Source organism: Falco naumanni, chromosome 14, assembly GCF_017639655.2.
Source record: "Falco naumanni isolate bFalNau1 chromosome 14, bFalNau1.pat, whole genome shotgun sequence".
NCBI lineage: Eukaryota > Metazoa > Chordata > Aves > Falconiformes > Falconidae > Falco > Falco naumanni.
The window spans coordinates 20,474,598-20,490,655 of record NC_054067.1 but is presented as its reverse complement, the minus strand read 5'-3'; the positions used below and the strand labels follow the sequence as shown (position 1 = coordinate 20,490,655).

The 16,058-nt window shown below is 37.9% G+C and overlaps 1 protein-coding gene across 4 annotated transcripts in view; it reads left to right on the top strand.

Annotated features, from left to right (window-relative positions):
* DACH2 (dachshund family transcription factor 2) overlaps positions 1-16,058 on the top strand; it is a 304,580-nt gene that overhangs the window by 241,286 nt on the left and 47,236 nt on the right. For all 4 annotated transcript variants that reach the window (XM_040614672.1, XM_040614671.1, XM_040614670.1 and 1 more), the window contains exons 6-7: positions 5,303-5,438; positions 7,377-7,457. In XM_040614672.1, the coding sequence (XP_040470606.1) occupies positions 5,303-5,438; positions 7,377-7,457 (217 nt within the window). The remainder of the gene's footprint in view (positions 1-5,302; positions 5,439-7,376; positions 7,458-16,058) is intronic.

Genomic DNA, 16,058 nt, shown 5'->3' with positions numbered 1-16,058 from the left:
TTTTAGACCAGCTGTTTACCTTCCTCATCTCCAGTTCTTACAGGAATTGGAGATACTATAGGTAGGTCAGAAGACCAACAAGTCACCCACGCTTTTTGTGTGTGCCCGTTTCCAGACTGAGCTGATTCAAAATATAAACCTTACCACTGTCCTCTTGCTCAGAATGGTAACTCTAACCATCATATTTCTTGTTGGCCACTGTCCGGCATCATTTCAGGTGTAACACAGCTCATGCTTGCTGTGTCAGAATGATTCTTTTTCTTTGAAAAGCCTAAATAGCAATTACATATTGCTTTTCTCAATAATGCATTAGTTAAGGACTGTAAATTTTAGAACACTATTAAAAATGTTGTTGTTATTAGAATTCAAATAGTATCAACTAAGGTCAATTGGAAAGATACGTGTGTCGTCTTATTAACTAAAAAAAAAAAAAAAAAAAGAGTTAGCAATTCAGTTCTTTCCTAACTGAAATTGTGTTAACTTTTCTTATTCATCTCTTTTATTGATGATGGAATTCACCCAGGAAGATATGAGCAGTGATATCACAGGCACGAAGCTGTGGTAGTTTTGGCTAGCAGGTGAGGACGTCTGCAGCCAGTCTGCTGGCTGACTGCTCCTGGCTTCACAGACCCCTCCAGAGAAATGAGACTCAGCTTTCTAGATATTTCTTTTTTTAACTGTGTAGTCCATTTTGAGAATAGTGATTTGGCAATCACTATTGGGATATCACTGTACTGGGAGATCGAGTTGTGGCACAATAATAATTCTAGTGGGGAACTAGTGTGCGAATTAATGTTGGAGAATTTATTCTGCTGGAGCCTGTGGAACTCTGTTTTTCCAACATGGTCATCAACTCTGAATCTTTCTTACAATGGTTGAAAACTCAAAGACAGCAGAATCCCCATTTTTCCTTCCTTTCCATTTCATTAGCGAGGTCGGGTGAATTCCAGCTCTTCCGCTGCTGTAGAGCCCTGTAGAGTACAGAAGTAGCACCTCAGTTAAATATGAAATATCAAGATAAATGCCTGAATAAAATATCCGGGACTCAGAAAAACTTCCAAAACCTGCTTGTCAGCAGTGAAATGCCATTAAATCCTCTAGGAACTCATTAATAGATTAACATTTGGAAGAGTAATTACAGCTACATTGGAACTAGGAATAAGAAAAAATAAAGGAAAATCCAGCAACATCATTTCTCTAAAGTCTTGACACAAAATGAAGATCAATACTATAAAAAAAATCAGAGGTTAGGAATTAAAGTCAAAATGATTATGTCAAAAATAGGTAAGCTGTTCATATATATTTCAGATAAAAGTAGTGTGGATACAACTGTTACGTAGTGTTTCATATTATTTGTGTGGAATACTGCCTCACAGGGAATAGAAAAAGGATATTGAGGTGAAATCAAGGATGTATCTGGAAATTGGGTGAGTTGATGACTTCAGTGCCGTTAACGTAAATCACAACTAAAATTAACAATGTCAAGCTTTGTAGCTACATTTTCTGAGCCACAGCAAGACACCAATCTTTAGTAAGACAAATATATTGCCCTTCAAAAGGATTAAATACTGCAAAAGTCTTTTTTGAGAATTTATGTTACAGCTCTGTAAAGGAAAGAGAAAAGGTAAGATAAAGTAGGTACTATAGTTGGATAAATAGGTGAGATCTTGAGGAATGTTTTCATTTTTCATAAAATTCTCCCAATCTGTAATTTTAAAATATATAATTCATTACATCATAACCTGGAATATGAATCTTGCAAATTTACAAATAGGAAGAAGTACAAATGGAGAAAACATGACTTCATTTAGAAATGCTTCTCTCTTACTGTGAGTATACCCACTGTAGAACCAGGCTGCACAGCAGTGTGCTGGTGGGAACCGAGCTGTTTTCAAAAGGCAAAAAAAATGAATTATATGAAAAGTAACAAGGTTGTAAATACATAGATGACAAATAAAATGAAGTCATCAATGTGTAAAAAAATGTTAAGGATTTAGGTTTGCGATTTTCCTATTTAAATGCCCTCATTGGTTTGTTACAAATACTGTTAACCCTGTGTTTGGAAAATGGTGAGGACATTATCACTTGTGTTCTCATTTGTAATGAAAAAGATTAACTTGCTGTGAAATTTTAACTAGGCTGAGACACAACAGTAGCTACCTAATGAACCAGAGCACATTGCTGTTAAGTAGCTAAATAGATGCATACTGATTACAGGACTGAAAAATGGATCTGTTTACTTGCAAAAAAAAGAGTCTGATCATAGTGTTAGTTATTATAGTAGGGGAAATTCAGCATCACATTTCCACACAAACATTTAGAAATAGACAATTTCTCAATCCATATGCAGTCTTACATGATGGTACTCTATCCTCATTTGTCGTACATATCCTACAGAGAAAATGTCAGCTTGTAGGGAAAACTGTATCTTCCCAGTACATGTAAATTTTTGTAACTGGTAAGATGTTAGATGACATAATCAACTGATTCTCTTAGAAAGTGATTCACTGTGTGATTAAGAGTGACATTATTATTTGACACTTTTATTTCTGCCTGAAGATTTCAAGCCAAGACCCTGAGTTTGAAGGCAAATTACTTGAAGCAGAGATTGTTTTATAGCAAGAGACAATGGGAAATGCAGTTACCAGAAGGAGCTCGAATACTTTGCTTTTCCAAATCATCAGCTTTTGAATTACTCAAATAACTCCCATTTAAGATGACATATATGGTTGTTTGTGTGATATCTAAGTGTTAATTCATAGTCATATTTGTTCATAGGGGGTTTTTTGCAGAACAGTTGGCATGTCCTCTCCTTGGCTATTCATTTTCATGGTTGCAATAGACAATGAAATTTACTTAAACTATGTACTCTTCTGTAAAACTAATCATTTCAAAGTGATATCTTAATTGTAAATTGAGTACTCTTTGTGGTAAAAAGAGAGGAAATAGTGCCAAAGAGGACTGTTAAAATTGATATCCAGGAAAATAAAACTACAGTCAGAGTTGTAGCCTGTTAGCAGTAACCTATTTGGAAGCTATTATTTACACAAAGGTAAAAGATATATAGTATTTAAGAGCTTAGGATTGCATGTATGTGATTCATCATTTATTTAGGAGAATACTTTTTGGGGTAAGAATGTGACTTTTAAGAGCAACTTGATAAGCAGCCCCTCCAGAGAGTAAGTCTTGATTCTTTTACTTTTCCACTCATCTCAGCAACCTATAAAACCGCTCTTCTGGAGGCCAAGAGGAAAACAGGAGATTTTTAAGATCAGTGACTTTGACTGTTTTCCCCCAGAATTTGAAAACTTGTTTGTTTAAAACCATTCAGCTTTCAAAATTTTAGGAACTTGTGACTCAACAGAATAATTTTGTATCTAGTAAAACTTCAGAAATATTTTTAATTAGCATTAAAAAATACTGCAGTTAGAAGTCTTCCTTTAAGATTTATTCGTTATTGTATGTTCATTAAATAACAGATAATTAGTCAAAACAGACCCATTGAGGATTAGCAGCTATGTAATAGATACACATCTGTTACATGATTTTGAGGCTCAGTTGTTATTTAATGTACAATAACTATCCTGTTAACAACACATTCAGTGCTACATTTTCAGCTGGTGTGATTGGAATAGGCAAAAGCTGCCCCTTGCTATTAGGAGGATCCGATCTCACATTCCCTTTGCATCAATCTCAAATGCATCTGTAAATATGAAGACGAGTGTGGTTTAGAGAGATGGTTTTAATGGGTAACAGAATATTCTTAAAATGTCGATCTTGCTGCCAGTGTTATTAATGAATTGCCTCAATAGTTTATGAGCAGAAGCTATTGTGCTAGCTATTTATAATGGAAAAACTATTAGAATCTACCATTCTCTTCCTAAAGTTGTATTATTGATTTAGGATACTGTCTAGCAAAAGCTGCATAAAAAGTTTGGATGCTATTGAGTTTATTTTCAAAAGCGCATGGTAAATTGCCATCAAGTGGCCAGATTGGATGCTTTTAATGAAAAATCTTTGAGAATACATTAGAAAGGCAGAAAAAATGCAAAGTTCCTTGGAGACAGCTTCCTCGGATTACACCGTAATTGTGTTTTTTTTAATGAGGTGGGGGCACAAGGATCTCCCTTTTTAAGAAAAGAAAGTAATATTTCAGTTCTGAGTTTCCAGGGGAACAGATGATTGCTAGAGATAAGGGTAACTCCAAAGATGCAGTTTCTGGAATTCTGTAAATTCAAGCATCTCCTCATTAGTGTCTCTCCCTTGGAACTACACCGTCAAGGACTTGTAACAGAATTTAAAATATAAAAGGGATTTTAAGATAAGAATATCTAGAGTATCTCAGGCCGTGATCTGTCCCTTACAAGAGTCTCATTTTTTCTTGGTCCTGGGAATGAGAATGAAGGGTACTGGGATTTTTAATTAATTCAGAAAAATTATGTATGTGGAAGGACTGGGTTGGAGGGGATGTCAGGTGGTCATATAATCTCTTGCCTTCCTCAAGACAGGTTGAATTACTTCTTACATCGTGCTTGTCTAACGTGTTGCTAAAGATTTTTACTAACAAGAATTCCATGTCATCTTCAGGCAATCTGCGATTATGCATACACAGAACTGCAGAATTCCAATTTGCTATTTTTTTATAATTTCTTACTCTTTTTCTTCTCCTTACCTAAAATGCTATGTATATTTAAATTAAAGGCTAATATCGAAGTTTCATGTGCAACTGTACACATAAGAATTTGCAACCATTCTTCCTTTAGTTAGCTAGTGGTGCTTTTCATGCAAAAGCAAAGTTTGTACCAGTGCCACAGCTTTTAAAATTTGTCTGGGCAGTACCCTGAGAAGATATTGATGTAATTTATGCAGGTGCACATTCTACTGAGTTTACAAATCTGACTGCATTTAGTGACAGTTCAGTCCAAATTGGAACAGCTCTGAAATGTGGTACATGTATGTCAACTTTACTGTCTGTAGATTAAAAGTAGTTTGTGGAAAGAACAGGAATGAACTTTCTTTACGTTCCTGTGTGTGAAAAAATTAGAAATGAAAAAGTTATTAAAAAAAAAAAAAAAAGGTGGCCAATGCTATGTCAAGACACAAGGGATGAAAAGCGGTGCCCCAGTACATTGCGTGCAGAAGGCTGTACTCCGGGTATAGGGGATTATACTGCTCTTCCACAGTCTGTGTGTCTCAGAAAGGCCATTTGTTAACGCTGCTTTAGCCAACCTCATGTTTTCCTTGAACTTCAGTGAAGTTTGTGAATCAAATTGCACAGACCTTGTTTTATTTCTGTTTCAAGGAAAGGATTCAAGACAGCCCTTCTCCAGCTCCGTCCCTAGAAGACAGTCAGCGGCCCGGGAGCCATGCTTCCTCCCATCAGAGCAGCAGCGTGTCCAGCTCACCATCCCAGTTGGACAACACACCAGACAGAATTGGTTAGTGCTCTGCAGCCTGACACCTCCTCACAGTTACTGACCTTTAGAATTCTAGAAGTTTGTTGAGGCAAATATTTCTTTGCTGGGAAACTCAGGAAAGCACTCACTTGCTAAAAATACCCAGAAAGTTCATCACTGTCGTTGGTTTTATTAGGTTCATCACTATGCAGAGCCCAGCCCTTCAGATTCATTCTGTGCCAGCATCCACCCACGCACAGAAGGTACCACCCCTTCTCTGGTACAACCGGCTTGTCTTGGATGCTGGAGTAAGAAGGTGCCTCTGAAGGCACCTGGAATTGAAAAATGCCAGATACCTTTTTCTTTGTATATATGTCAGGAAAGTCACAGGTTATATGATGGCTTCTCCATTCCAAAAACCTCCTCGTGCCCACACATTGCCTCATCACCACAAGGCTGAGGGCTTTGAGATTTTTTTGTCTCTTCACCACAGCTTTCACAGCCTGTACGTTATCGATCTTGTGTTTAAAATGCTAATTCTGTCTAGAGGAAGTTCAGATCCTATTCTTGGTGCTTCCAAGAGGGATCTAGGGCAAGTCAATTAACATCTTTTCACATCGGTGTATGTCAGCACTGTTGTCTTCGCAGTGACTGGAGCCCAGGCAGGCATTACTGAGCTAGATTTAAATTACGGAACCAATGCAGTCCGTGTTAGTCAGTGTAGACCTCACTCCCACCAAATAACTGCTCAGCTGCTCGCTGGGATTTTGCAGTTTTGACTCTGGTCCGTGCAGCAGCACTGTGGCACCACACAGCACAGCTGGCTTTACACAAACTAGTCCACAGACCCTGAACCACATTGCATAAACACATGCACAGACAGGGCAGAGCCTAGAAAGTAGATTCCCCTCAGCTTTTTCATATGTAAAATAGGGCTAGAAATACACAGGGCAAGAAATGGAACTTGCTATCACAACGGTGAAAAAGGGACTTGTGTTCTCACTGAAGCTTCTGAAAGTATTGTCGCTTGCTCTATTAGTAATAGCTGTAAGCTATATAATATAAGCTTGTAATATAAGCAATATAATAAGTATCACACACTGCAAGCCTCTGGGCGCTAGAAATGGTGCTGAAAGTTTTTTAAAGAAGGCTGGGTTTTATTCATGTTGAACCAAACATTTCTCTATGTTGAAGTCTGATGCTTGCTGTTGTAGAGATACATACATATACTTTGTATCCATATATATTTATTTTTTTAATTTTGCAATTTAAAAAAAAACAACCAAAACTTCCCCTATAATATAGTAATGAACCTTTAACAAGTGTCTTCACTGGAATAACTTTAAATTATGTAATTGGTTAATTGCAGACAAGGAAATGTTTTAATCAAATAAGAACAAAGAAAATGTGCATCCTGAAAAATGAAATCCAGAAATCCTGAAAAACAGGCATAATAAACTTAACACTGATTTTGCAGGTGTTAAGTAATGGATTTCTTTCAGCACTACAGTGTATTGTTTTTTTGCTGTCATCTATGAATTTGGGTTACTCTTTGTCAATTTGTATTTTTTATTAAGCTTTCTGCTTTATAGATAATTACTAATACTTAAATCCTTAAATGTATTTTTCCCCAAAATGATGTCTGGGAAGTACTTTTCTAATTAGTTAATTTGAACATTTCATAAGAAATCACGTTCATCTCAGTAGTAATTTGGGTTCTATCTTGGTATCTTTTTTAATCAACTTGCGCAAATTTGCTTGTGCTGCATATTTTACTTGGCTCTAAGTGTTGAATTGGGACAGTGAAATGGTTGATGATGGACAATAAAAATAGTCAATTGCTTTAGAACCTGTATAGTATGAATAAATGTTAAAATACCAAAATATTGACAAAGAGGAAATATAATGTAACGTTTTCCTCTCTTCGGACATTTTTTAACTGATCGTGTTACATTGCTCTGCACTCTTGATTTTTTTTAGCTATGCTGACCAACAGCAGGGAAGGAGAACTCATTGATCAAGAAACTGGGACCAGCCTAAAAAAAATACAAAAGGAGAAAGGTAAAACTACAGACTGTTTTCCATCTCAGGCATTTAATTACACGTATTAGGTATTTTATTCCTTTTTCTAGTATTCTGCATAGCAGTGGCATTATATTATGAATTTAAGAGAGCTAAGTGCCTAATTGTGATGAGTAATGTATCCAGTGAATTTACATGACATTCTTCTTAGGAAGTGTAAACAATCAGATCTTTGCTTCTCGCTGTTTATATAGTATGGTGCTAGTATTTTGCTGGTCTTTTGGCTCAATTATTTATGAAGTTCCTAGCAAATATTTGATTAGTCACATGGTATTGTTTCTTTGCCTCCAGGGGATGTGTGTGCAGACCAATGCTGGTACGTAGGTGAGGGAAATAAGCCATTTTTTGTGTCTAATAATATTATATTACCTCACGAGAGAGAGGTAGCAAGGCAGAAGTGATGTCTGGCCTGTAGTGCCTGGCCTGTAGGCAGGGAGGTGCCTCCTCTGCTCACTTCTCCCTGCAGTGGCTGGTGGGTACCAGAGAAAGCGAATACGCTGGGGTGTGCAGGTTCACCGGGGGTGTTTTAGTGGCATCCCTGGCTGCACATTGAAGAAGAAGAAAGAGCAGAAGCCTTTTTGTTTCCTTGCAAATAGAACAAAAAATAAATCATATTGATAGGTGAGAGGTTTATTCTGGCAGCACATACAGAAAGCACCATATAATATGCGTGCCTGGAAAAAAAGAAGACGGTATATAGTTAAAGAAATAAAAGAAGATGGGATATAGTTGAAGAAATAAAAGAAAACTTAAGGTAAGTGAATACTGGAAAAGTACCACAAAGGCATTTACTGAAGGAGATATTAAGGTTTCAGAGTGAAAAAGATGTGAAGGAAAAGGGAAGTGACCAAAAGAGGAGACAATGTAAACTAAATGTACTTATAAGTCTACTGCAAATACGAATGTTTTATCATAAACGAAAACACAAACCGGTGTATATTATGATTGAGGTTATTTTAATGCATTTTCTGAGAAGACTAAAAAGGCAGGTAGAGACAATGTTATGAGCTACTCAAAAGAGAATTTGGAGGCTCAATGTGCCCTGTGGTTCCAGAGTTAAATAAAATTATTTGAGCAGATTCATGATTTTGTGTGATCGGCTCTAGTCCTTAGATATCTGTGACTGATCCAGTCATAGGTAGGAAGAGCCTGAAACTTCCTCCTTATATTTTCTAGACTTGTACTCTACTCTCTCTCTTCTTGGAAGCAGAAGAAGCTGTTTTCTATTCACTGGTTCTCTAGGCATTTAAGCACTTCCCTCATGAACCCCCAAAGAGCCCTTTTGTGCCATTCTGAGATAATTTTCTGTCTGGATCATCATGCTTAAGTCCTTCTCTCTTGACTGCTGTTGGCATTTATGGACCAACACCAGAGGCTCAACGGTTATCAATCATTCCTTCATGCCTAAGATTAAAAAATTATATTTCTGTAGTAATTGCACAGGTATTTAATCTAAAGCTGAAAGTGTGGTTGATTTTCATTTTTTTTAACCGTGCATGGTTTCTTGCCACATGTTTAGTCATATTTCAGCAAACTAATTCAATATCCCGTGGGGCTCAAAGATGCAAATCATGTCGTTATTGTTAGTAGCAGTCCTTGTCACTCAGGGTGGATGAAGGAAAGTACAGTTTAAAAATCAGGGAAGACAATGCAGAAATCCCAAAAAGTGTGACAATAATTTATACCCAACCACCTGTGAACTCAATTCCCAGGCTCCTACTATCATTGAACATTCCTTGTAACACACAGAAAATCACAAAGATCTGATGCTAAAATATTGTGTTCCATAATTCACCTTGAGATTAAAGTTCTGTAGGTTTATTCATTTCCTGGTGTACAAGTTTGTGTGGTATTATCTTTCTTTAATTGATTTTTAGTGGGAAATAGGTCTTTATGCATGTTTACTTCTGTGTGCACTGAGGGATTTTTTTTTAGGATGAACTTAGTGCTCATATATTCATCTGCATCAGAAAAAGTTGCTTCAAAGTCACAAGACATTTTAAATTATGATTTTAAAATAGAATACAGTTTCTGTTTCTCTGTTTGGTCTGCACAGGCTGTTTTTCTCTGAAAACATGAGAATGAGAAATTACTTCTTTTTGTCAAGTGAAGGTGTAATTTCCAAGTAATTCCACAGTTCCAGAACCAAAACCTTTCTGTGCCATTATAGTGGGACAAATGCTGAAATTTTAAAGTCACCAACGCTGTATATCTGACAATTCCAAGGTGATTTTGCATTTGGCCGTGTGGCAGACCTCTGCTACAAGCACCCAGCAGCTGAGGGACTGCCACTGTCTGTAGGAGAGAGCCACTACCCTGCTCCTGAAAGTGCCCAGCCTGTGTGCTGCGCCCTTCTGCCACCCCGTGCAAGGGTGCTGACTCCTCCTCAATGATTTGTCTCACTCCTGTGTCGAGTCTTTGTTCCTGATACTATTGTTATTCTCTGGCGGATAAATATTTTGGTCTCTGGTGCACCTCAGATATGTTGAACGTTTTTCATAGATGTGGACGGTCACTGAAGAGTGTGATCTGTGCTGGGTTGCTCAGCAAAAAATATACGTGTAATTTCTATACAGAATGAGCTTTGGTTTTCAAAACCTGCCATTACTTTTACTAAGGCAGAAAATATATTTACCATGGAAAAGATTTTCAAAGTTATTAAGAAAGAATGTAGTTAAAATAAAAGTATCAACATTTATTAAGTATGACAAGTAAGCGGTTTATACAACCGTGGCAAACATATGTTTTCACATCTGTTTTGAGTAATATCATCATGATTTTAAAAATGATTTATAGCTCTGCAGGCCATAAAATGCCAGCTTTGCTGTAAGTTGGAAGTTTTCAAACAACAAAGAAATTATTGAGGGTACATACTGAAGAAGTTTTTGTGTATTACACCTTGATAAAGCTTTACAAATCTGAGCACTCTGTAACAATTAAGAGAGCAACAATTGAATATTAAGTAACTAAAGTTTAGCAGTAGTGCTACTTATGTGAAATCTTAGCATAAAACCCAATAAAAAATATTGTAATTATTGTAGGCAAATGCAATGATATCCCTCAGGATACAGTTTTTGTTTTCCATGTCCCATTTTAAGTGATCTCAGCACCAGACAAAAATGTGCCACTTTGTTCTCGTCAAAGTAATTTCAAGGTAATTAGGGCTGAAGAGAATATGGCTTAATAGTTGTTTTTTTTTAAAAAAAAAAAGACCGTAAATATGAGATTGTTCCAATTATGTTGAGCTGTTCACATATGTTGGTGGGGCAGAATTTACGGAATGAGTGGCTGTCTCAGAGCAGAGGGGTTAGAGTCCGGTTACAGACCATATCTTTAAGCTTTTTGAAGGAGAAGTGCCATTAAATCTCAATTACTCCACGTCCTTTCATCATCTTTTTAGGAAGTATGGTTAGGCTTAACATTAGAGGACAACAAAGTCAAACATCTTTATAAGTTTGCAGTTTTGGGGTTTTTTGTAGTACGAAATAATTATTATATTTTTGTTAAATGTCTTTAACCATTATGGCACACAAGCATTTCGCCTGTGCATCCGTGTCAGGGTGTGAGTGAAAACCACGTGAAGAGTAATCTGCTTTGTTTTGAAATTGCTGGTGAAAGGAAACAGAAAATCCCTCAGAGGACGTAGCCCCAGATCTTCACAGAAACTTAAACACAAAGTCTTCCTGACTATACTTACTTGCTGTGTCATCTTATCTGCACAGTTGCTCACAGAAGCTAGATTTTTAATGAATCTCCTTCAGTATATATCCTGGAAAAAATCTCTTTTGTATGAGAAGGGATTGTGTTCGACACAACCCTGTATAGGCTTTATGGAACCCTCCATATGAATTCTGGCTTTAGGAAGGTTAAACGAGCCAGAAAAGAATTCGGCCATGCCTTCCAGTCAGATTTAAATGCTGGTACAATTATTCTGTTTGACTGCATGACAAGGAATGCTTCAAACTCCTCATACAGGATGGAGTAATAAAAGGCACCGGCCCAGCTCTTGCCACAGGGAAATCAATGGGAACGTTCATGACGTCTTCAGTGGGAACAGTTTGACCAAAGCCTGATGTTTTGGAAGATTGCTCCACTGACTATATTACCAGTTCTTATTCCAGCCAGCACTGGTGCATGCTCGCAGGCTGCGCTGTTCCTGCCGGAGCCCTGGTGGGAGCTGGCAGACGCCCTGGCTGTAGCGGGAGGCCGGCTGGACCCTGGGCCGCCGCATGTTTGGGTGTTCACATGGGTGTTTGGGGCGCTGGCCCTGAGTGAACCAGAGTAAAATTTGGTAGGAAAATTTCATAAACGACCAGTATCTTCAGACTTAACCGTGGTTCAAGCGGTCTGTGAGTAGACATAGATTGTATTTGTTGAGGAAGTGCCTTACTCTGAACTTCCAGGAGCTGCTCAGTGGCGATGTTCCCCTCCTGCAGCTCAGCTGCCCGCTTCTTCTGAGCGCAGACCTGCACTCAAGGGCTGCGTCTCCTGTTTCCAGTAGACAGTAGTCTCCAGGACTGTACATCTGGCAGCTATCCCTTTTCATTTTATTAAAGAACGCCTTTCCCTTTATTACTTCAAGGAAGTGAGAATTTTGCATCCTTTCTGTCAGCTGGGTGAAATATTTTCAGATGGCCAGAGAGTATGGTAATGAAAGAGTAACTATATTTATTTACTGTATTTCATTAGCGGAAAAGAGGGTTTACACTGTTTAAATTAATCATTGCCAAAGGACTGGGTTACTCGCTATGTGAGGGGAGGAGAACAAGCAGGTGCAGAACACCTGAAACAGCAACAGGCCCTGGTGGTGGGGGGTGTCCACCAGAGAGGGGACTTTTCCAACAATTAATCTGAAAGCATCCAGATGGAGAGTGCAAGGAATACAAAAACCAGCTAAGAGTACGAAGCTGTACCACACAGCGTGTATACAAAGTGTACGATAGGTGCCAGCGCTTCAAATGTTCCTCATGCTGTTTCATTGATGCGTCAATACCTGCATGTTAGAGATACAATGAGAAAAAACCCAAACAACTTTCTTCACAAATATGCTCATGAATCTTTTCTTGAGATACATGAAAAACCCCCCAAATTAGAAGTGAAGCCATGTTCCTTTTGGTATCTAAGTGTGTCTGTTAGAGACCCAGGGGTTATTTCATGGGCAGTGGCTGCAGTAATACACGGGTTTAAGGGTTGCGAAGGTTTCTTTTTCCAAAAGCCATAACTGACATGCCCAGTGCAAATGTGCACTGGAAAATTCAGAGATATTTTTGTATTTTCTGTCCTCTTAAGAATACTGAAAGATAAGAAGCACAGTGCTCTATTCTGGGTAAAGGCTTTTCCACAAGTTGTCTTTTTTTTTTTTCTTTTCTGTTAAATTTAACCTGCAAGTGAACTGACAACTGTTAAAACAGTGGCCTAAGAGTAGATGTGGTCTTTCATCGGTCAATCAAAAAACCCAACCCCATGAAACAAAGGCAAACTCTTAACACTTAGATTCACTAGATATGTAAATAGAAAATAATGGTAAAGCTTTAATTTTTGAAGTGTCTAGACTAATATCATTATGATTGTGTGTTTAACCATTGCTCAAATGTTTATAAATACAAGGGTAGTTATGCAAGAGATACTAATGAAGTATTCCAAGGTTGCATTGTATACATTAAGTTTAAATTAGATCTTTATTTGCAGAATCATTCTTAAGAATGCATTTTTTCTGAAGACTAAAATACCTACTTCATAATTATCTTGGCAGATTGACTAAGGCAGTTTCTTACATTGATATATAATTTATTAATTTGTTTTATTTATTAGATTTCAGTGACTTTAATGTATTGCTGTCTAAACACTACAAATTACATGTCTATATATAAAATAATCAAATTTTCTTTACTGAACAGGCTTTGGACTATGTTTCATAGTAAGATATTCATGTAAGTCCATGGAATGAAATGAGCAGATAAGAACAAAGTAAGTCAGAATAAAGTAGCTGCTTTCCGAAGTCAGGGTGTGTCTTCAGAGTCACCATTTCCACTTTTCCTCCAGTACTGTGAATTGAGTTTTAGGTAGGTCCAACTTATTGAGCTATATCAGATTCGAAAGGCATAAAAGGGGAGAAAAATTGCTGATTGGCATCCAGTGACCTAAGAAAGCTTTTGGATTAGTCCCAGGAATCTTTTCCTTAGAGTTAGCACTTGTATTAGAACAAGATCCTTTGAATTCTCTGATTCGTAATACCTCTGATGCAAAGTCATTAACCTGAAAACTGCAGTTGGTGACATTCTTAATGTCTATGAGTTATTTAATAAGTTTGCCTTCAGTCCTCATTACAAGCAGTAAGATCTGAAAAATACGCATCCTGAAAGGTTGCTGAATGGTTTTCTCATCTTACAGAAATCCTTGAGATCTCTGGGAATGCGCTAACATGGGTTCAGCCTCCCCCTGCCTGAGTGCTGAGCCAGGCATAAGCACCAAACCTGCTCCCCAGGAACTGGGTTTGCGCATTTGTGTGCCCAGGCATGGAACCATGCATGCCTGCAGGGCAACGGAAATCATCCTTTGCCCCTTGATTATTTTTTTTGTACAGACAGTATATATTACTGAAAAATCATGTCACTCCTAGCAAGGACAGCAAAGACTACCACCAAACACTTCTTCACTAGGAAGCTACTTACAAGCCAGTAATTTTTGCTTTCAGTACAGGTGTCTTACAAGAAAAGACACTTCTGGCATATTTCATGCATTTGATTTAGGCCAAAGTAAGTGAACAGCTAAGAATTCAAATTAATTGCAAATTTTTTAAGTGGTGATTTTGAAAGTTTTGTGGTATTTGTGTCTCATTCGTGTCTTCAAGAAATTCATAGAAGCGGCACTTCAAAAAATACAGGTCTCTTTTCTGAGGGTCACTAATAGTGAGCTAGGCTTTAGAGTTTGTCACGTTGCCCGTAGATGGGTGTTATGTGTCAGTGAAATGCTGCGTGGCACAGTCACAGCCGTGGCCCTGGCTCCGGAACCTTTGCTTCAGGCAAGAGCAGAGAGGAGCAAAAATGTTCATGATTGTGACAGCGATATGTGCTCCTGCTGTCAAAGAGCAAATCCAGCCTTTACAGCATGAGGGGACTTTGCTTTATGTAACCTGATTTCTGGAGACAACTCGGGAGAGCCGCAGGTGCCTGCGGGGGGACGCGCTGCATGTCTGTGCTGCTCCTGGGCCAGTGGCGCAGGAAAGCATGAGTTACAGGGAAGCCTTGGGGCATGCCTAGCGCTGGTGGATTACGTTCTGTGCAGCGTTTTTATGTATTCAGGACATTTTTTCTAATTTGATCTTTTGAGTACCTTAAGATTGCTTTGTGGAGTGTGTCTGCCTTCCGTGTAAAAGTCGTGTTAAGATGGTGATGAAGAGCGCTCTTTTCCTTAGAGAGGGTGACTTGCCCAGAGGTTTCTGGTGGAAGGCTGAGGGCAAACCCATATGTTTATGTGCCTCTGCAAAGTGTGTTTGTACGTACTGCATTAGAACAAATATTCCTGATAATAAAAGTAATATTTCCTTAGTGGACATGTAAGATAGTCAACTAACCTGAGACTGGAAGTAGAGAAAGATTACCCTCTTGAAATAGATAGGTAGTCATGAAACCAGAATAAGTGTGGTGTTCATTATATTTCAGACATTGCATTGAATTACATCGATGAAGTTACATGATACCTTGTTAGCAGAGCTGATATGACCTATATACTGAACTCAGAAGCCACTGGGGCTGCAGAACATAAGGAGGTCCGGACCACTGCCAGCTCAGGCTGTAATTTCAAGGAAATCAGATTTCATGTTCGATTGTTGGGGCAGAGGGCACCACTACAGTACCGTTTGCTGTGTTAGGTATTTGTTTATTAGAGCCATATTTATTTCTGGGGATGGACAGTTCTGTTAGTAGCTTTTTCATATTATCAACTCTACCTCAGAAATTAAGTGCCTGAAAGAGTGGGAGGCCACAATAGTAAGCAATTGATATAATTCCAACTATTTTAAAACAGGCACTTTTATTTTGAAGAAAAATGGCCTATTTTGAGTTCTTTCCATGAAACTCCCTGCACTTTTGAATAAGTTCAGTATTAATGTTGTGATGTTCTTTTAATGATTCTTATTAATCAGTATTTTTTCTTATTAAACATTATTATAATGAAACAGTAGCAAGTAGATGCATGGGTAAGATAGCGTAAGACCCAGCAAGTAAGTGAAATGTGTGTAATATATGTTACCCAAAACCTTACTGTCCTCCCACAGGAAAAAAAAAACCACCAAAAAAAAAGCCAAACAGAAAACCACAAATACAAAGAAATATGTCTGGAAAGCCTTTTTGGGGGGTTGTTTTGTTGTTTTTTTTACTTCTAGACTATGCTCAAGTTTTTTTCATATTCATGTTATTATTCTATATATCTCCATAAATGAGATAGGGAGAAAAATGTGCAAAATAACCAAGGAGTTGTCATGTTTCTGAAATGTCTCCCTGCTTTTCTTCTCACCTTACCTTAATCGCAGGAGCAATTTATTTGCCAAAAGGATAAACAAACCTTAAATAACTGATTGTG